Here is a 21,941-nt window from a genome sequence, read left to right on the forward strand (position 1 = left end):
GTGGCTGTCTAAGGCTCAGGAAGATGGGGAGATTTGGGAGTAAAAGGTATAGTTTCCTCAGGGTGATGAAATGTAAAACTGACTGTAGTTGACTGCACAACTCCATGAATATACTAAAAACCACTGAATAAAGGAAAGAAGTGGGACAGGAGATGAGAGGTGAGGGGAAAAGGAAAAGAGATAAAATCACTGATATAAAATACAATCTCCACAAAACGAAATCAAGCCAGTTGCTCAAAAGAATAACAGTAACTGGACAAACACATGTACCAGGATGAGACCAGAGTATTTCTTCACACCATACACAAAAATAAACTAAAATGGACCAAACCTAAATGTAAGACTTGAAAACCATGAAATACCTAGAAGTGAACACAGGTAGAACATGCTTTGACATAAATAATACCAATATTTTTTTTTAATCTGTCTCCCAAGGCAAAAAATTAAAGCAGAACTAAACAAATGGGATCTAATTAAACTTAAAATCTTTTGCACAGCAAAGGAAACCATGGACCAAACAAAAAGACAACCTACTGAAGGAAGAAAATATTTGCAAATGATATTACCGATAAGCAGTTAATATCCAAAATATATAAACAGCTCATATAACTCAATATCAAAAAAACCACCCAAACAAAAAATAGGCAGAAGACCTGAATAGACATTTCTTTTTCAAAGAATACATACAGAGATGGCTAATGAAAAGATGCTCAACATTTTACTAAGATATCTCCTCATAGCTGTCAGAATAGTTATCATCAAAAAGTTCACAAATCACAAATGCTGGCAAGAATGTGGACAAAAGGGAACCCTTGTATACTACTACTGTTGGAATGTAAACTGGTGTAGTCGCTATGGAAACCAGTAAGATTCCTCAAAAAACTGAAAACAGATCTACCAAATGACCCAGAAATTCCACTCCTGGGCATATAGAAAAAACAAAAACACAAACTTGAAAAGATACATACATCCCAATGTTCAGGGCAGCATCATTTACAATAGCTGAGTTACGGAAGAAACCCAAGTGTCCACTAACAGACAAATGGATAAACACACATATACACAATGGAATATTCCTCAGCAATAAAAAATAATGAAATTCTGCCATCTGCAGCAACATAGATGGACCTAGAGAATATTACGCTTAGCAAAATGTCAGACAAATATTGTATACTACCACTTTTTTGTGAAATCTAAAAATCAAAACAAAGAATGTATATAGCAAAAAAGAAACAAATTCACAGACATAGGAAACAAATAGTGGTTACCAGTGGGGAGACAGACGGGAAGAAGAGCGAGATAGGGGTACAGGATTAAGAGAGACCAGCTACTATATATAAAATAGACACACAACAAGTATACTGTACAGAGAATTATAGCCATTATTTTGTAACAACTTTTAGTGGAGTATAATCTATAAAAATACTGAATCACTATGTTGTGTACTTGAAACTAATATTGTAAATCAACTATATTTCATTTTAAAAAAACAAATCAGTTGCTATTTTTATTAAATTTAAGGGAACTTTATCTCATAAGTCCTCATATGAAGAGGGTACTTTCCGGGAATTTCCTTGCAGTCCAGTAGTTAAGACTCGGGGCTTTCGCTGGCCTGAGTTCAACCCCTGGTCAGGAAACTAAGAACTCCACAAGTGACACAGCCTGGCCCCCCATCCCCAGAAAGGGTACTTTCTCATCCAGACAGCATCATCCTCAACAATACAGCTATAATAAATTCAACAATATAATGAAGTCTCATAGGATTTTTTAAAAGAATATACTTCATGGCAGGCTAACAGCCCAAAGTCAAAGCTCAGTGAAATAAAAATAGTTCCACAGGGAGCTATAACAATGTCCTAGATACGCAGTTGACTATTAAGCTTAATTCAAAAATTAAAGATCAGAGTATCAAAAAGAATGTATAGACCATGTTTCACTCATGCAGTTCCCCCTGGACATCATTCCTGCACCTGACTATTGGGTTATACTCTCCAAATACCTGGAGTATTAAATTCCAGGTTAGCACCACTTCCTCTGTGGCTGATTGAAGGCACATCCAGGCATCTGGTTCTCTCTTGCCTGTTCTTTCATGTCCACACCCTCCATGGTAATCTCATCATGCCCACAGCCTCATGGGCTGACTCATTCACTCATACCTTTAACCTACTTACTGAGCACATGTGCCAAGTACTGAGGTGGGCATTTGGGATACATCAGGGAACAAAGATCCCTGGCCTGTTTATCCTCTAGTAGGGGAGGGAGGGTCAATAAACACGATAAGCAAATTAAATGGTTATGTTAGAATGCAGAATTAAAAGAGAACAAAGAGAAAGAATTAAGGGGTATTATGAGTGCCAGATATGGGCCAGGAAGGGAGCCCTGCAACTTTAAGGAAGATGGTCAAGGCAAGCTTCAGGAAGAGACAAGTGAGTAAAGATGTGAAGGGGGCCAGGGAGTCTGCTGTGTGGACAAGCGTGAGGAGAGCATAACAGGCAAAAGAAGAACCAGTGCAAAGGCCCTGAGCTGTGTGCATGAGTGCACGGTGTGTCCAAGCAAGTGTGGCTGGAACAGGCCAGCCAAAGGGAAGGAGAGGACTGACACAGAGACGTGAAGGGGCCCGCCTGCCAAGGGCTCCTCACTCAGGAGACGGCGGAGCCGCCGGAAGGGCATCAGCGAAGGAAAGACAAGAGCTGACTTTAATTTTAAAGTCTCCCCTGGCTGCTGTGCTGAATATGGACTATTTAGGATACAATCAGGAAGGCTAATGCATAATGCCGGAGGGGAAAATGGTGCCTGGACTAGGAGTAGCAGTGACGATGCGAAGTAACCAAATGCTGGATCTATTCTGAAACAGAGCTAACAGGACACCTGAAATGACTAAAGGTCTAGTATGATAGAGGGACAAGTCAAAGGCATCTCAGAGGTGTTTTGTCTACACCAAAGAAAAGATGGCGTCAGCATCAACTGAGATGGAGAAGGTAGAGGCAGAACAGGTTTAGGAGAGGGAGGGCAGATCCGGAGATCAGCTTAGGTTCTATTGAGCTTAAGGTGTCAGATGCTCGTGTGAAAAAGGGCAGTGGGGGAGAGTCCCAAGTTGAGAGAGTGGCCTGGGGGTCATCAGCATACATCATGCAAAGCCCTGATGCTGGCCAGAGTCACTGAGGAAGAGGACCAGGGCTGGACCCTGGCAGCACGCCAACATTGAGAGACTGGGAAGCAAAAGAGGAGCCAGGCAAGAGGGCTGAAAGAGAAGCAAGCAGCCAATGAGGAAGGAGAAAACGAGGAGAGCGTAATCCCTTAACCAAGCGAAGAAGGTCTGTCATGCAGGAGGTTGGATGCCACTGATCATTCAAAAAGTCATTTGAGACTGAGGAACTGACTGATGAATTTAGCAACAAGAACAGGCTCAGTGAAGCGCTGGGGAGCAAAAGCTCACTGGGGTGAATTCATGAGATAGGAAGTAAGAAACTGCAGACAGACTACAGACTTCCAGTTCTTCTACAAAGGAAAGGACAGAAATGGGACCGTAGCTGGGAGACGTGACAATGAGAAATGCCTTTCAAGATAAAAGAAATAAAAAGTAACTTATAAATGTATAAAAATATATGAATAAAACAATATATGGTAAGAAGAAAAATGGGGAGCACTGCTGGCAGTGATAGTAAAAAGCCTGTGAATGTTCTCCTCATACTCCTTCAGTTTTCTCACTGAACTTGGAAACAAGATCATTAACTGAGAGTGAGGATGAGAGGAGGTGCTGACAGTCTGAAGAGAGGGTGGATGGTAAAAGCAGTCATTTTATCTAGGAGAGGAGGATGAAGGACCGCAGCTATAGAGTGACTGCCGGCAGCATGCAGGGCCCACTGAGTATAAAGGTGCAGAAGACCAGTTAAAGCCTGATGGGTGTAGGTACGCAGCAGGCGGGAGGCTGGAACGAACCAGGATTATAGTTGTGTCAAGTGCGTGTATGATGAAGCAAGGGAGGGACTACAAGGATTGACCACAGAATTCAGCTGAGGAAGGAGGCAATGAGGATGTGTACTGAAAAGGTGAGAGATTAATCAACTGGAGGCCCAGTGGGTGGAAGGACTGCTGTAGGAATTAGATGGGATACGCTAAAGACCTCTGCCAACAAAGGCCCATATAGTCAAAGCTATGGTTTCTTCCAGCAGTCATGTACGGATGAGAGTTGGACCATAAAGAAGGCTGAGCGCCAAAGAATTGATGCTTCTGAACTCTGGTGTTGGGGAAGACTCTTGAGATTCCCTTGGACTGCAAGGAGATCAAACCAGTCAGTCCTAAAGGAAATCAATCCTGAATGTTCATTGGAGGGACTGATGCTGAAGCTGATGCTCCAATATGTTGGCCACCTGATGAGAAGAGTTGACTCACTAGAAAAGACCCTGATGCTGGGAAAGACTGAAGGCAGGAGGAGAAGGGGATGACAGAGGATGAGACAGTTGGATGGCATCACCAACTCAATGGACACGAGAGTTTGAGCAAGCTCTGGGAGATGGTGAAGGACAGGGAAGCCTGGCGTGCTACAGTCCATGGGGTTGCAAAGAGTCGGACACGACTAAGCGACTGAACAACAACGCTTGATGGAATGATTCCCAAACACATCTTCAAAGTGCACCTGTCTCATGAATTCCAAAACCACAGATACCCAGGAGCCTACTAGATAAATGGATGCCCCACAGACACTTGAGATCAAGCATTATTAAGCTCAGTACATCACGACCCCCCAACCTCCATTCCCCTCCCCCTATTTCCTTTCCCTCCTCAATTCTGTATCAGCTAGAAACCCAGCAGACTCTCTTGACTCTTCCTTCCCATGACCCTCCACCAATTCCCACATGCCCATCCTCATACCCAACCAGTCACCAAAACCTCTGGAGTCACCACCTATTTTCTCTCTACAACTCAGTCCTCATCTCAGTCCCCCTGTGAGACCTTTACCTGGTCCAGGCTCTCGCTCCTCACTAATAGGCTCCTAACCTTCAGGCTTCTAATCTGTTTTTCACCTAGCTACCTGGATGGCTTTCAGATCTGCCCGTATCTTTCTCATTTAATTCCTTAAATGGTTTCTGTCTTTAAAATAAAGGACATGGGAATTCCCTGGAGGTCCAGTGGTTAGGACTCTGTGCCTCCTGTATGGGCCTGGGTTCCATCTCTGGTTGGGGAACTAAGATCTCACAAGCCATGCAGTGTGGCCAAATTAATTAATTAATTAATTAAAGGACAATCTCCTGGTATGGCACAAATGTCCCCATAAGGCCTGCCCCTCCTCCCACTTAAGGTTGAAGAGCTTTCTTGAAGTGTCAAATCATCTCATGTATATCTATGTATGATAGCATTTTTCATACAGTATTACATTTAAATTATTATTTATCAGTTGCTGCCACCAGACTGTAAGTTTTTTTGAAGGTTGGATCTCTGTCATATTTGAACTTGAGACCCCAGGGCCATGTAGGATTTGGTACAAAGTAGGCAGAGTCAGACACGGAGTAGTGACTGAACAACAACAAATGCAATAAATAAACAAAGCAATGGTGATATAATGCTAAAAGATTTTAACCTAATAACAGGACTGTGGCTAAAGGGTGTTCATCCCTGCCTGTTTACTGCTACTAAACAAATACACCGACCAGTAGAAATCCATGTGATGCCAAGGCCTGGTTCTTGTGGACACTGTAGATGCTTAGACAGAAGACAAAGATCAACTGCTTTTTGGAGTTACAATATGCAGAAAAGAGATTCTGTAGCATTTAAGAAACACCTCTGGTCTAAAGAAGAGGAAAAAGCTGGCCACCATCACATGTCATTCAAAAAATATTCACTGTGTAGCTACTGGGAGAGGCCCTATGCCAGGCACTGGGGAGACAATGGTTAGCAAAACAGAGTCCCTAACCTAACAGTGCGTGTAGCCCAATAGTATCAATATTGTCAATTTCAATATCCATTGCTATTTATTAAATACACATTGTGCAACAAGCACTGTGGTAAGTACTTTGCATATATTAACAACACTAGGAAATAAGAACCATTATCATTTTTTTCAATTGGAGGATAACTGCTTTACAATGTTGTGTTGGCCTCTGCCATACATCAACATGCATCAGCCACAGGTATCCATATGTCCCCTCCCTCCTGAACCCCTCTACCCCTCCTCCCGTCTCCCTTTCCATCCCACCCCTCTAGGCTGTCACAGAGCACTGGGTTGGGCTCCCTGTGTCGCCCAGCAAACTTCCCCTTGCTATCTATTTCACACATGGTAATGTATATGTTTCCATGCTATTCTCTCAATGCATCCCATCCTCACCTTCCCCCACTGTGTCCACAGGTCTGTTCTCTATGTCCGCCTCTCCATTGCTGCCCTGCAAATAGGTTCATGAGGCTTGGACACCAATCTCTCTTATCCCTCCCTTTTAGGTATCTTAAAAGACACCCCACGCTCAGAGGACAACATGATCTGAACATCTATTGAGGTATGTATGTCACTATGAGACAAGCATAAGGAATCCACTATATGATTTTTTGTTCTCCCTTGCATGGCTGTATTATTATTATTTTTTTTTAATGTACAGGCAAAGGGGTAGGGTGGGGGGTAAGGCTGGTATTAGCTCCTTCAAAGAAAAGGAAATCATTCAAATAGAAGGAAGCTAAAGCTTAACAAAGAACTCTTAATGACCATTAAAACAGTTTACAGTGTTTTGTTTTATTTTTTAAGTAGGAGGAGAATGAGAGGGAACGGGGTTGGGGAGAAGTCAGGGGAATGGAGTTAAAGAAACAGAGAAACCAGGAGACGTGATGTCACAAGCTTTCTTTTTCTTCTTGAGAGAAAGATTCACTGGTCAAACTGCAGGGGGCAGGAGTGAGCAATCGCCCTGTGTTTGCAAACACTCCCCTGACAACTAGACCAACCTGAGCTGGAAGACAAGCTCCCAGAAGCAGCAGCAAGAAGTGTTATCAGTACAGACACGGAATAGCAAAAGCACCAAGGCCACGAGGGTGAAGGAAATGAAGGAAGGAAATTTATCAGCCAGGAGGCTGGACAAGAACCGAGGTCTCATTACGCCACAAACACAGGGTATCAGGAAATCCGAGATCTAGTTTTGTCTCAGCTCTATTTACATAGCCTCTCTGGAATCACACAGTTGAAGTTGAATCACAACCTTTCTGTCTCCATCCCTCACATTACACCTGATTCTAGTCCCCATCCCCTTATTTTGAGAAATGTATTATAAACTTCATTTGAAACTTGACCATGAAGTTTATTTTAAGAACGTTCTCAGTTCTTAACACACTCTCTAGTCCGTCAAACCACTGTGACAGACTGCCTAAAAATCAAAATAATGTTGGTCTATGGTATAGTTCTACATTAAAAAATACATAGCATAATATTAAACAGGTTAAGCCTATCTCAAAACCCTAATAAACATCTGTGGGTTTTTTTTGCATATTACTTGCCAGCTTTTTCCAAATGATGCTGCTAATGTATTTTTTTTTTAACTCAACTGCAAATAAATACTACCTTTTAGTGATATTTTTAGTCCACATTTCATTGCCTGCTACAGAGCAGTGACCAAAGATGGAAAAAAGGTCTCACCTCTGATCTGGAGGTACTCTTGACTTACCTACAAGAAGCCTTCTGAGTAGAATAAATGAATTCACATTTTCCATGGATGCAGTAACCATTGAGGTTTTCAGGGCAAGGCATGTGGTTTCCAACATAAACATCTTCCCTTTGATCACTAGCATCTTAAAAGAACATAAACCAGGTCAATAAATAATGAAAAGCAAATTGAAAAACATGGACTTTTCAAAGGTTCTAAGATAACAAATAAATTCACCCCTTGCTGGGTAATTTGGGAAGGAAATTTATCAGATAGGAGGCTGGACAAGAACCAAGGTCTCATTATGCCACAAACACAGCAGTAGACTGTTTAGATTCAAAGCATTTAAAAATATTTGCAGGATGTGACCACTGTGAGCGACTGCTGTGTAAAAACAATCAGAAAAAAAAAAAAAACTCAACACCTTTGCTATAAAAATAAATATTACTTCCAGAAGAAATCTCACCTCCATGACAGAGAGGTGGGGTATGTAGCACTGGCTTTTGGGGAACTGACTTACTCTAGCCATTCACCTTGAGGCTATGAAATTGAGGCCAAAGGACACTGGTAAGGCAGAGAACAAGTGTGAGATTCTGAAATTTTAGGGTGAAAGGTTTACTTTGGCATGAAAACTATCAAGCATATTGATTTTTTCCCAAGTGAAAATAGTTTCTGTTCTTTTTAAATTGCTTTTCTTAGTATATGTTTCTGTAAAAAAAAAAAAAATTCAAATGATACAGAGGACAAATAAAAAAGAAATTTAAAACCACCCCAAATCTCTCTATCCAAAGAGAACCATTGTAAACATGTTAATGAGTATGTGTTTGGACTTAGGTATACTGACTTGAACTGAACTGGGTTGGACTGAAGAAAACAGAAGGGTGGTAAGTAATTCCACTACCAAAAACGGAAGAGTCAGGAAGCAAAGTCAGAAAAGGGCAGGAAAGAAGAAGGCATGGGGATCTAGTCTTCAAAAGCAACGATATTCTTTCATTAATTCATTCTCTAATCCTATGTCTCTTTTTCCCATATACTTGTCGTTTAGTTGCTAAGTCGTGTTAGACTCTTTGTGACCCCACGAACTGCAGCATGCCAGGCTTCCCTGTCCTTTATTAACTCCATACACTTACATATGCACATACTCATTTACATATTCGCACAAGCTAGGATGAATTTTTTTTTTACTTTTTTTATGGCATTTACCTAATACATTAGTCCTCAGCTCTATGAAAACAGAGTTCCCCAATGTTTACAGGCCTGTCCATGTATAGGAAAAACTCCCAAGCTTCCTGCCATTTTATAAAATTCCAGCTTACAGATTCTGTGTATTATTCTGTGAATTACAGAGTCTTACTAATAATAATCTCATGTGACCTTGAGCATACCACCCTCTCTAAGCCTGAGTTCTCACAACTGTATTATGTGAGATAATTAATGCATGTACAGGCCACTAAACCCACCAGCTCTCTATGTAACACATTATGCACCAGCCAAGACTTATCTCCCCCAAATATACACAAAGTGTTAATATAATCTGAATAATTATTAATAGAAACAAACTAAGAAGGAATGCAATAAAAGACTGTGTATATATAGATACCAATAAGGAAGGGAGAACTGGGAACAGGTGTACCAAGTGTGAAAAAACTGAGAACTGAAAATGCAGGTTTTTCTGGAGATAAAAATTTACACATGAAAGGAGAATCTTTTTGACTATTAATCTTAATGATTATTAAGTTCAAAGATAGTGTAACTACAGCCAAGAGGGTATGTCATCCTTAACAAGACCAAATTCATGCCACTTTACCTCAAATTTTATGTATTTACAATGTGCAAATTTATGCACAGAAAGAGAATTAAACTAAGGAGAAATCCAACAGAGAAGATCTCAATTTTAAGGGTATCTCTGCTATTTTGTGTAACCTTAAATCAAATAATTTCTTCTAAGAGAGCTGAATGAGATCAGCAAAGTCTATCAGTAGTATAATAGAGTGGTCTTCCCTGGTGGTCCAGTGTTAAGAATCCGCTTGCCAATGCATATGTTCAATCCCTGGTTCAGGAATATTCCACATGCTGAGGTGAGCACCACAACTACTGATGCCTATGCACCCCAGAGCCAGTGCTCCAAAACAAGAGAGGCCACTGCAGTGAGAAGCCAGCCCACCACAACTAGAGAAAGCCCGTGAGGGGAAATGAAGACCAGCGTAGCCAAAAATAAATAAATAATTTTTTTTAATAAACCAAACAAAATGCTGATGATAAAAAAGATGTATAACACAGGACATAATCTTTTATTTTCTAGTAGTCATATTTTCAAAAAGTAAATAAGATAATTTTAATCATATATTTTATTTAACCTAATATATCAAATAAATAGCATTTAAACATATATTCAGATAAATTATGATAGTTTATATTCCTTTTTCTTAAATAGGTCTACAAAATCTGGAGAGCACTTCACACAGGACACCTCAATTCCAACTGGTCACATTCCAAATACTCAACAGTCACATGTGGCTAGTAGCCACCATGCTAGATAGCAGAGAATAGGTGGCTTACTCATTTATCATTTATTCATCACCTTCCATATGCCAGGGGCTCTGCTAGGTGCTGGGATAAAAAAACAGCTAAGATATATCCTGTCCTCAAAGGGCTTACAGGGGCTCCTCCAGCTCCCAAACCATAATGACGCTATAGCAAAGAAATCAAGCCTTCTTCTGGGCTGCTACAATCCTGAGCACCCACTTCTGTGCTATAATACTCACAACAATGTCATAACTATTTAGGTATTTAAATTGGTCTCTGTCACGAGACCATGAACTCCCTGAGGATCTAGATGCCTGTATTGTCCATTTCTGTATAATTCCTGACACTTAGAACATAGTAATGTTCTTGCTATGGTTTCAAACCAAGAGTAGTATTCGACCTTTGCAATCAAGCCATGAGGTGACTTGAGGAATGCGACTGTCTCCCATAGTGCTTATCATCCTGCAACTTCTCAAAACATGATATTTTCAGGTTGTGACATACCATGAAATATATAATAATGGGACTATAGAGACTGAGGTTAGGTACCAACCAATAGAAATAAAGTTGCATAAAGTATATAACAAACAGACCACACTGGTCCACAAAACCTCTGGTAATGTACTAACCTACCATAAGAAAGTCCTAAAAACAGCAAAATAATGCAGAGCTGAAAGTGATCAGAGAATTTAGATGCATGATAGCAATAAGAAAATTAGGAATGGGTTATAAGAAATGAATAAAGAGTACAACACCAATAGCATTCACTGAATGATTAATGAAAGAATGTGGTATCAACCTCTAGACAAAGCAAAGCCACATAAAAGTGGACGTGTCTATTAAGACTTTGAAATCTCTGTCACAGAGTCCAAATTCAGCATTTTGCTCAATGCCAACACTATTCATTCCATTACACTTACATACTATTTCTGTGCACATCCATATGCTCAGCTAAGCTACAGAGGGGGAAGGGAAAAGTGGTCACAGACCCTGCCCTCAAGAAGTTTATCATCAACATACACACACAAAAAGCTGAACAACACAAGAGAAGAGGTCCCACATGATAGCATACAATAAAACACCAAAAGAAAGTTTTATAATACTAGGTGCTATGGAAGTTCACGTTCAAATGAGAACTTCACTTTAGGCAGAATAACCCTGGGAAGGACTCATAGAGAAGGTAGCACTCAAGTTAGGTCTCAAAGCATGGACAGATTCAGATAGTCGAACGCTGGAAACCAAAAAACAGGTATAAGACACCTGTTCTCACTCTCAAGAACAAGAGGTAAGTGGACCTAGCAATAACTGTACACTCAGACTGTGCAAGGGTTTAAGTCAAAGTTGGAAAAATAAGTTGAAGTCAGAGCATGGAAAAATTTAAACCTCAGGTGAGAAACATTTTCTTAATCATACAGACAAGGAGGACCCAGTTGGAAAGCAACAGAAGCAAAGCCATGTTTTACATAAGAAGTTAACTGAGAGTGGTTACCTAGGGCTACGGCTGATGGTCAGGGGGGAATGGGGAGTGACACAGATGTGAGGTTTATTTTCAGGGTAATGAAAATGACCTAAAACTAGACTATGATGTGATGCTAGTACAATCCTGCAAATATACTAAAAGAAAAAAAAAAACCCACTGAATTACATTATTTAAACAGGTGAACTTAATAGTATGTAAATTATCTCAAAAAGTTATTGAAATTAATTAGAAGACAAAAGGAAGATAGGATGACCATTAAGAGGTTACTACACAATCCAAACTGTGGCACTGGTTAAGTCTGAGCTCAGCAGTAGGAACAGATAATAGAAACACAGAAAGAAAAAAAAAATACAGTGTCAACATGCTTTAGAAAGTAAATGAAACCAGAAACTCAGATGTGTAAGGATCTTTGGAGGTCACTGGTCTAACGAAGGAATTTCTTTAGTTACAACCCCATGATCCTGTTTCTACTTAAACACATTCAGAGATAAGGAACTCAATATAGTATCAGTTCAGTTCAGTCACTCAGTCGTGTCCGACTCTTTGCAGCCCCATAGAATGGAGCACGGCAGGCATCCCTGTCCATTACCAACTCCCGGAGTTTACTCAAACTCATGTCCATTGAGTCAGTGATGCCATCCAGCCATATCATCCTCTGTCTTCCCCTTCTCCTCCCACCTTCAATCTTTCCCAGCATCAGGGTATTTTCAAATGAGTCAACTCTTCGCATCAGGTGGCCAAAGGATTGGAGTTTCAGCTTCAGCATCGGTCCTTCCAGTGAATATTCAGGACTGATTTCCTTTAGGATAGACTGGTTGGATCTCCTTGCAGTCCAAGGGACTCTCAAGAGCCTTTCCAAAACCACAGTTCAAAAGCATCAATTCTTCGGCATTCAGCTTTCTATATAGTGCAACTCTCACATCCATACATAACTACTGGAAAAGCCACAGCTTTGACTAGACGGATCTCTGTTGGCAAAGTAACATCTCTGCTTTTTAATATGCTATCTAGATTGAGCAAAACTTCTCTTCCAAGGAGCAAGCGTCTTTTAATTTCATGGCTGCAGTCACCATCTGGAATGATTGTGGAGCCCAAAAAAATAAAGTCTGACACTGTTTCCATTGTTTCCCCATCTATTTGCCATGAAGTGATGGGACCAGACGCCATGATCTTAGTTTTCTGAATGTTGAGTTTTAAGCCAACTTTTCCACTTTCCTCTTTCACTTTCATCAAGAGGCTCTTTAGTTCCTCTTCACTTTCTGCCATAAGGGTGGTGTCATCTGCATATCTGCGGTTATTGATGTTTCTCCCAGCAATCTTGAATCCAGCTTGTGCTTCATCCAGCCCAGCGTTTCTCGTGATGTAGTCTGCATATAAGTTAAATAAGCAGGGTGACAGTATACAGCTTTGACGTACTCCTTTTCCTATATGGAACCAGTCTGTTGTTCCATGTCCGGTTCTAACTGTTGCTTCCTGACATGGGTACAGATTTCTCAAGAGGCAGGTCAGGTGGTCTGGTATTCCCATCTCCTTCAGAATTTTCCACAGTTTGTTGTGACCCACACAGTCACAGGCTTTGGCATAGTCAATAAAGCAGAAATAGATGTTTTACTGGAACTCCCTTGCTTTTTCGATGACCCAGCAGATGTTGGCAATTTGATCTCTGGTTCCTCTGCCTTTTCTAAAACCAGCTTGAACATCTGCAAATTCACGGTTCATGTACTGTTGAAGCCTGGCTTGGAAAATTTTGAGGATTACTTCACTAGCGTGTAAGATGAGTGCGATTGTGCAGGAGTTTGAGCATTCTTTGGCCTTGCCTTTCTTTGGGATTGGAATGAAAACGGACCTTTTCTAGTCCTGTGGCCACTGCTGAGTTTTCCAAATTTGCTGGCATATTGAGTTCAGCACTTTCACAGCATCATCTTTCAAGATCTGAAATAGCTCAACTGGAATTCCATCACCTCCACTAGCTTTGTTCGTAATGATGCTTCCTAAGGCCCACTTAACTTCACGTTCCAGGATGTCTTGTTCTAGGTGAGTGAACACACCATCGTGGTTATCATGAAGATCTTTTTTGTATAGTTCTTCTGTGTATTCTTGCCACTTCTTCTTAGTATCTTCTGCTTCTGTTAGGTCCATACGATTTCTGTCCTTTATTGTGCCCATCGTGGCATGAAATGTTCCCTTGGTATCTCTAATTTTCTTGAAGAGATCTCTAGTTTTTCCCATTCTATTGTTTCCTCTATTTCTTTGCACTGATGGCTGAGGCAGACTTTCTTATCTCTCCTTGCTATTCTTTATATTCTTCAATATAATATAGTTAATTCCATTATTATCAAGTTTTCTTTATGTTGAATGAAATCTCTCTTTCATTATCTTTGTGTGGATTTCCCCATGTCTGTTCACCACCTCCCTCACTGCCCACTGATTTTTTTCTTAATATCAAACTTCCCTAGTTTTACCATTTATATAGTTTGCCAACAACCAACCCACTAACATTTAAGTGTTTAATAGAACAGAACTGTCCTCTTTGCTAAAAAGATGGCTCAATACAGAATTGTGTAAAACAATTTTACTTCAAAAAGAATCAACAAAATGTCGATAAACACATGAAAATATGTTCAACATCATTAATGATTGCATCATGCATCCGTACTCAGTCGTGTCGGACTCTTTGCAACTCCATGGACTGTAGCCTGCCAGGACCCTCTGTCTATGGGATTTTGCAGGCAAGAATACTGGAGTGGGTTGCCATTTCCTTCTGCAGGGGATCTTCCCAACCCAGGGATCTAACCCACCTCTCTTGCGTCTCCTGCATTGGTAGGCAGATTCTTTACCACTGTGCCACCTGAGCAGCCATTCATCACTCAGGAAATACAAATCAAAACAAGATAGCACCTTACACCCAAAAGGATGACTACTATCCCCACACCAGAAAATAACAAGTATTGGCAATGGTAAGAAGAAGTGGTAACCTTTGGGCATGGCTGGTGAGAATGTGCAACAGTATGGCCACTAGGCAAAACTGTATGGAGCTTCCTCAGAAAATTAAAAGTAGATATACCATACGATCCATCTGGGTATATACTCCTCCCAAAAATGGAAAGCAAGGTCTCCCAGAGACAGCTATATACCTTTACTCCCGGCAGCACTACTCACAACAGCTAAAACATGGAAGCGACCCAAGTGTCCATTAATGCATAAACAAAATGGACGAGTTGTAGGGAATAGTCTACACACTAGGAAACATTCAGCCTTAAAAAGGAAGGAAACTAATTCCAACATATGCTATGACACAAACAAACCTTGAGGACATTATGTTAACTGAAGCCAGTGACAAAAAGACAAATACTGTATAATTTCTACTTGTATGAGTTATGTAGAAGAGTCAAAATTATAGCAACTATCAGCAGAATGGTGGTTATAAGGGCAGAGGGGAGGGGGAAATGAAGAGTTATTGCTTAATGGCTATAGCTCCAGTTTCACAGGATGAAAAGATTTCGAGAGATGGATGCTGTGATGGTGGCACAACATCAAGAATTTATCAAATACCACCAGACCCGTACACTTAAAAAATGGTTAAGATAGCACGTGGTGTTGTTATATATATTTCACCACTTCAAAAACTAAAAGAAAAGCTCTTTATGAGCCTAATGACAGGAGGCTCAGAAGAGAGAATGTAGTAAACTGAGTTCAAATTGAGATCTCCAGTCCTCCAAAAGGTATTTATTAAGCACCTATCATGTCCCAGGCAAGACAGTAGTTCCTGGAAGTTCAGGCAAAGGCAATACAGCTAAATGTAGGTATAAAGACCCACAGGTAGCTGAATATATGAAACTAGTTCTTAGAGAAAGAGTAAAGCTAGAGTGTAAGTGTTCACCAAGGTGGTAGCTGAGAGTAGATTAAATATTATGAAGAAAATTGAAGACAGCATGCAAGAGAACAGAATTCTGGAATAGTTGTCATGAAGAAGAAAGAGCACCAGGGCTTAGGGTCAGGAAGTCTGAATTCTGGTCGCTGCTCTTCCATTCCACATGAGCCACAAACTCCCACAGTTTCAGCTTCTTCATCTGCAAAACGATGGTAACATGATTGTGATAAGGATTAAATATCTGACAGCAACTGGCACACAGTAGCATACTTGATTAAAAATTGTTGAAAGGATGAACAGCCTACCGTCACTCATGAGCCACATTAAACATAGTGGGCAGGCAGACTTAGCAATGGTAAGAACATTTAGCACAGCCAGGCTCCTAACAATGCAATTAGGAAAAAGCACCATAATAACATCGATAAAGAATTTACTGACAGCATTTAACGCTCAAAGTAATCCTAGGCAGTAGGTATTACTGCCCCTGCTTCACAGATGTGATCACTGAGGCTCAGAGAAATCAGGCCACACTGCCTTTTAGCATGGACCAAGTCTGACTTCAGAGCACAAGCTCTTAACCATCACATGACTTCACCAAGCTACCCTGGGAAGTGGGTGGGGAACAGACAAAAGTGGAATGTTCAAGCACTTGCTCTCCAGGCCACGTAAATTAGATAACTTCAAAAAGGAAAGATTAAAAGGCTTTACAGATATAATGAAGCACAGTTTCGGAAACCAGAGCAGAGATGCAGCCTTGCACAGCAAGAACCAGGCACCGTCCTGTACAAACAATGCCCTCAGGCAAGTGGTGACAGGCTCCATGAATAACAGCTGCAACTGCGAGTCTCTGAACAATGTGTGCATGTGTGTGCACGCGCACACACACCATATAAAAAGCTCAGACACCCAGCAGTGCCTTCCACCCTACAGAGGCATTCAGAAACCAATTTGCCACCAGCGGCAGTGTTTTCAAATACAAAGGAGAGTATGGTTCTAAGTGATGATGTGGTAAGATTCCAGATGGCTTATCTGCAAAGCCAAGTTTCACTGACTCTGTCTTGGTCCATCCATGTTCCACCCAAATAAAGCACCAGGAATCGCTGCTAACAACCAGGACATGCACCTAGAAGGGGCTACGGAGGCCACAACAACATCAATACCGCATCAGTAACTCGAGGGCTCTTTATTTTCACAGAGCCAATATACTGAATCCAAAAATTCAATATACTCTTTCCTGTTTCCCCTATACCCCTTCACTCCAAGCTTCATCACTAACACATCCTTCTTTAACCCAAGTCTCCTCAGACCCCAAAAGAGAATCATTTACCGAGGCAGAAACTCCCGCCTACTCCCCAACACCCCCTACCCTCTCTCAAGTCTAGGGAGTAGATATGACCGACCCTAACCCGGCTTCTTTCCTTCCTAGTCTCTTCACTCTGCCCCGTCAAACACCTTTTCTGATGCACGTAAACTCATCCACCTCTTCAGCGGCTCCCTTAGGAAGCACTCCCTTCGTCTCCCTGGTGGAACAAAATCACATTACTCCTACACCCTTCCCTCCTCCCTCCCCTGCTGTGCTCACCACCTGTCACCTCTAGATCGGCATCCCACTCGCATCCCGCAACGACCTCCCTCCCGCAGGGTTCTCTGCCACCCACCTACACCTCCTCACCATCTTCACTGTGATTCTCCTCCACACTCCGCAGCAGAGGCTCTCCCCCTCCTCCAGTGACTGTGGCAACTGGCTCAGGCTTACCTTTTGATACGGCAAATTTATCAAGACCATTTTTAAAAGGGCATATCAAATGAGCTGTATTAAAATATATAAACATTAATCACCAAATAATGGAACCAACAATATTGATATCGTGGTGTCTCTGGTATCCTGGATCAGCAGGAGGAGAGACCGAGAGGATGAAATTGAAGGTGGGGTGACGGTTGGGGTGAGGTGATGCTCAGGAATGGAGTGAGAATGTGTTGGCAATTAAAAGGTGTTACGGCGGATTTCAGGCTGTATGAAAATATCCTTGGATAAAAATGGCCACATTAAAATGTCATTTGCCACAAAGGAACTTTCTGGGTAGATGGAAATGTTACAAAGACTGTGATAAGGTATAGTACAGACGGGGTCTATCCATTTGTCAAAACTGACAGCTAACATTTGTGCATTTCCATGTATATAAATTACAGTTCAAAAAATCTGTAAAATAAGAATAATGATAATCCACTGGGTAGAGGTATACAGACAGAACAAGGATGACAGAACGCTGCTCACTGTTGATAGTGGTTGAGTATGTAAGGGTTCATTATACTATCCTGTTCGTTCATGTTTGAAATTTTCTGCAATCAAGTTTTTAAAATGTCACATACCCAGCTCCCACACACCTCATGTGTGTGTGTGTGTTTGCATGCACGCACACATGCACACGCACACGCTTAGTCATTCAGTCATGTCTGACTCTTTGCGACCCCATGGACTGCAGCCCGCCAGGCTCCCCTGTCCATGAAGATTCTCCAGGCAAGAATATTAGAGTGGGTTGCCATGCCCTCCTCCGAGGGATCTTGCTAACCCAGGGATCAAACCCAGGTCTCCCGCATTGCAGGCGGATTCTATACCATCTGAGTCACCAGGTAAGCCAAAGACTGGAGTAGGTAGCCTATCCCTTCTCCAGGGGATCTTCCCGATCCAGGAACTGAACTGGCATCTCCTGCATTGCAGGTGGACTCTTTACCAGCTACGCTACCAGGGAAGCCCATACACCTCATGCTCAGCCACTATATCCTTTATGACTTCAACATCTACAACAAAGCTTCTAACACTGCAATTTCAATATTTACCACAGGTTTTCCAAGAGCCCAAGAAAAGCACTAACTCACCACCATACTGGACATTCAAATGCTCCATCTTGAAAGCACATTTTTGCAAGAGTTCGACTTTACATTTCTGACATCTTCAAATTCAAGGCTTGTCCTCTAATTTCTTTATGCAGCATTTTAAACTAGCAGTCAGTCTTTCTATTTCAACTTCTGTGCCACTGTACTCTTTGTGATGCTTTTCCTCTGGATCTTTTTTCCTACTTCATCCTAGCCTCCTCTCCTTTATAAATAAGAGTGCTATCCAATAGAACTTTCTGCAGCTCTTGATATGTTCTATATCTGTGCTGGCCAATATGGTAACCATGGGTCACATGGGACTACCAAAGATTTAAAATATGGCTAGTATGACTGAGAAACAAAAACCTTCAATTTTATTTCATTTTAATCAATTTAAATTTAAATAGCCACATGTGGCCAGTGGCTACTGTACTAGACAATGCAGTTCTATAATCTCTCTCACTCATTCTCATGACTTCAGTTACCACCTAGATATCCAAGGACTAACTCGTAAATTTATGCTAAAAACAAAGTCGCCTGGGTGAGTTCCACAAGCAACTCAAACCCCAAAGTAAAATTAATCATCTCTACCATCAACTCCTTTCTTACTTACCCCAAACACCTTTCCCCTCCCAATATTCTTAGAACAATAAACAGAATCCATCATCTAAGTCATTCTAGTTTTAACTCTTTTATCTTCCATATCTTAAGTAAGAATCTATTCCTTTTGAGCCTAATTAACTGATCTCTCTGTCTCTAGCCCAAAGTGCATAATAAGCACAAGTCCTGCCTGGTATAATGCATTCAGCTGGTTAATACTGTAGACTTTCCTTTTCAAATATATTATGATTTCCCCAATGCCTACAAGTGAAGTTTCAATGCCCTAGGATAACAGAGCATTCAAGATTGTACACGTGGGAATTCTCTGGCAGTCCAGTGGTGAAGACTCAGACAAAAAAAAAGGACTGTACACAATCTGGCCCCAAGCTACCTTTCCACACTTGCCTTCCATTTCTGCCTTTTAAACCCCTTCTCTCCAGCCAAAAAGGAATCCTCATCGTTCTCCAATACATTCTATCACAAAGTTTGCATTCACCCTTCTACTGATGCTCTTCTATCCTCCTTAAATATCCTTTGACCTCTGTTCAAATCCTAACCACCCTTCAAGGTTCAGCTCAAATAAGACCTCTTCTATGTGTTTCTTAGATCTTCACCATTCTCCCCACTGTCCTGCATGCATGCTCAGTCATGTCCGATTCTTTGCTACTCCATGGACTGCAGCCTGTCAGGCTCCTCTGTCCATGGAATTTTCCAGGCAAGAATACTGGAGTGAGTTGCTATTTCCTACTCAAGGGGATCTTATTGACCCAGGGATCAAACCTGCACGTCCACCTGCATCACCATTCCCCACCAAATAGTAATTTTTAGTTATAGTAATTTTTTTTCCATTTATTTTTATTAGTTGGAGGCTAATTACTTTACAAAATAATAGTAATTTTTATAGTAATTTTTTTCTGAGTTCTCATCCTAACTTTTTCAGAGCACTACATTTATGATAATAACCAACTTTTACTCTGTTAGAAGTAGGTTATGTTAATTTCTTATTGTGTCACAAGCTCTTTAAAGATGGATGTCATGTACTACATATCTTTCTGTCCACCAACAGTTTCTAGTAAAATAACCAGCATAAAATAGGCACTTAATAAATTACATCTACTGATTATGATAAATTCATTTGCATTATAGACAAATTCTTACGTGTAAAGAATGTTCAGTATCTCAAAAATGGCTTAGGCACTAAATTATCCCTGTAAAATTATCAAAGACAGACAAGTATTTTGGGTATACACAATTCCCCAAATTGCCTTGAGCAGGAGCTTCTACCTACTGAAAAAGAACTTTCCTATTCTGGTCATGTACTATCAGTCTAAAGAATAAAACTAACACTGATCTATTATACCTCCTATGGGAATACAAAGAGTTCCTATTTTAAACACAGCACTTTGTATCAACATAGGAAACTGATATTTCAGGGGCTCATGGGATATAACTGATTCAGGTTTAACATGATTCAAGTGACAGAAATAACAAATTATTCAATGATAATAACAGCTACCACTTCGTACACACTTATGAGAATGTCAGATACTATTCACAGCCCTTGACATGCATTATCTCACTTAACCTTTATGACACTCTATGAGATACGGCCTGTTCTTCTCATTTTATGTAGTTTTTAGAAAGTAGGCCTAAAAGGTAGATCACACATCTTTTTAAAAAACTGCCCACTAGTATAACCAAACAAATGGCGCAGAAGATACATGTGTGTAAAAACAAATATACAGAAACCCTGGTCTAGGATCCTAAGATCAAGACCTGCTTCGGTTCACTAGCCTCAGTGAGCCTCAATGTTCTCACTGGTCCTTACCCTTCAGAGTAGTTGCAACAACCAAATGAAATAATGAATATGAAAATGAGCAAGGAAAGTGCACTGGACTTGCAGCCAAGGGAGCTAGAATCCAATCTCTGATCTGACCTCAAAATAAAGGACTTTGTACAAATAAATCCTACAGTTTCTTTGAGCTATATGCATTTTTCTGACAGGCATGGAGCCCCTATGTAAGTGCCAGACATTCTGCTAAGTGTTAGGAATCTCAAAGTGAACATGGCAGAACTCACAGTCCAGAGAGGGATGCAGATGAATAGAACAGACAAATTATACTTAGAGCAGGTTAAGGGCTTGGTCATCAGAGTATGTAAGAGAGGCAGCCAATCTAGGTTTAAGAGTTAAGGGATAGTTCCCAAAAGGAAATAACTTCTAAGGTGGCTGAAAGGATGACTCCTAGGCAAAGAAGAATTCCAGGCAAAGGGAACTAGGTTCAAAGACCCATGCACAGAGGTTAAGTGTTAACAGTAGATTCTAGAGAGGTAAAGAGGATTTTAAAAGCAAAGGTGAGAGATCTTTCTATATAATTTCTTATAAATGCATGTGAATCTACAATTCTCACAATAAAAATTTCAATTATAAAAACACAGACATGACAGTACTCTGTAAACTGAGAAGCACCTTAACTATTTCAGTCAATATTACTACTAAAATTCAACTGCATAATGTATATTGCTACAGAGCAAAGCTGGAAAGGCCATTATAATGGAAATAGAACTACTAAGGACAGTGAGAAACCATATTTCAACAGTTGGCCAAAATTTAGGAAATTGTGATTCAGTACCTTTCACATCTGGTCGATACTGTAGTCCATCATCTTTCTTTCCCAACAAACTAGTGTCATCTGTATCTGTAAGAGAAAATGATTTGAAAATTAAGATACATATGATGTTTAAGTCATACCATGAAACCCCTAAATATTCCAAATGCTCCAGGTCCTGTCCAACTCTCTGTCCACTTTTCCTGCTCCACCACTCTCTTGATCTATCTCAGGCCTCAGATATAAATGTGTTCTGCACGATGAAAGTCTAACTTCACTGAAACTTCAGCTAAAACATCATCTCCTTAAAAAGTCTTCCCTGTGAAACCAAAACCTCATAGACCCTGAATAGAAAGGATTAGCCCGTT

The 21,941-nt window shown here is 40.7% G+C and overlaps 1 protein-coding gene across 1 annotated transcript in view; it reads right to left on the reverse strand.

The window, feature by feature from the left end:
• Positions 1 to 21,941, reverse strand: part of TMEFF1 (transmembrane protein with EGF like and two follistatin like domains 1) — a 91,250-nt gene that overhangs the window by 7,559 nt on the left and 61,750 nt on the right. The window contains exons 7-8 of the mRNA XM_043927453.1: positions 21,598 to 21,663; positions 7,638 to 7,761 (exon numbers count right to left, since the gene is read on the reverse strand). Of these exons, the coding sequence (XP_043783388.1) occupies positions 7,638 to 7,761; positions 21,598 to 21,663 (190 nt within the window). The remainder of the gene's footprint in view (positions 1 to 7,637; positions 7,762 to 21,597; positions 21,664 to 21,941) is intronic.

This window comes from Cervus elaphus, chromosome 16, assembly GCF_910594005.1.
Source record: "Cervus elaphus chromosome 16, mCerEla1.1, whole genome shotgun sequence".
NCBI classification, from domain to species: Eukaryota; Metazoa; Chordata; class Mammalia; order Artiodactyla; family Cervidae; genus Cervus; species Cervus elaphus.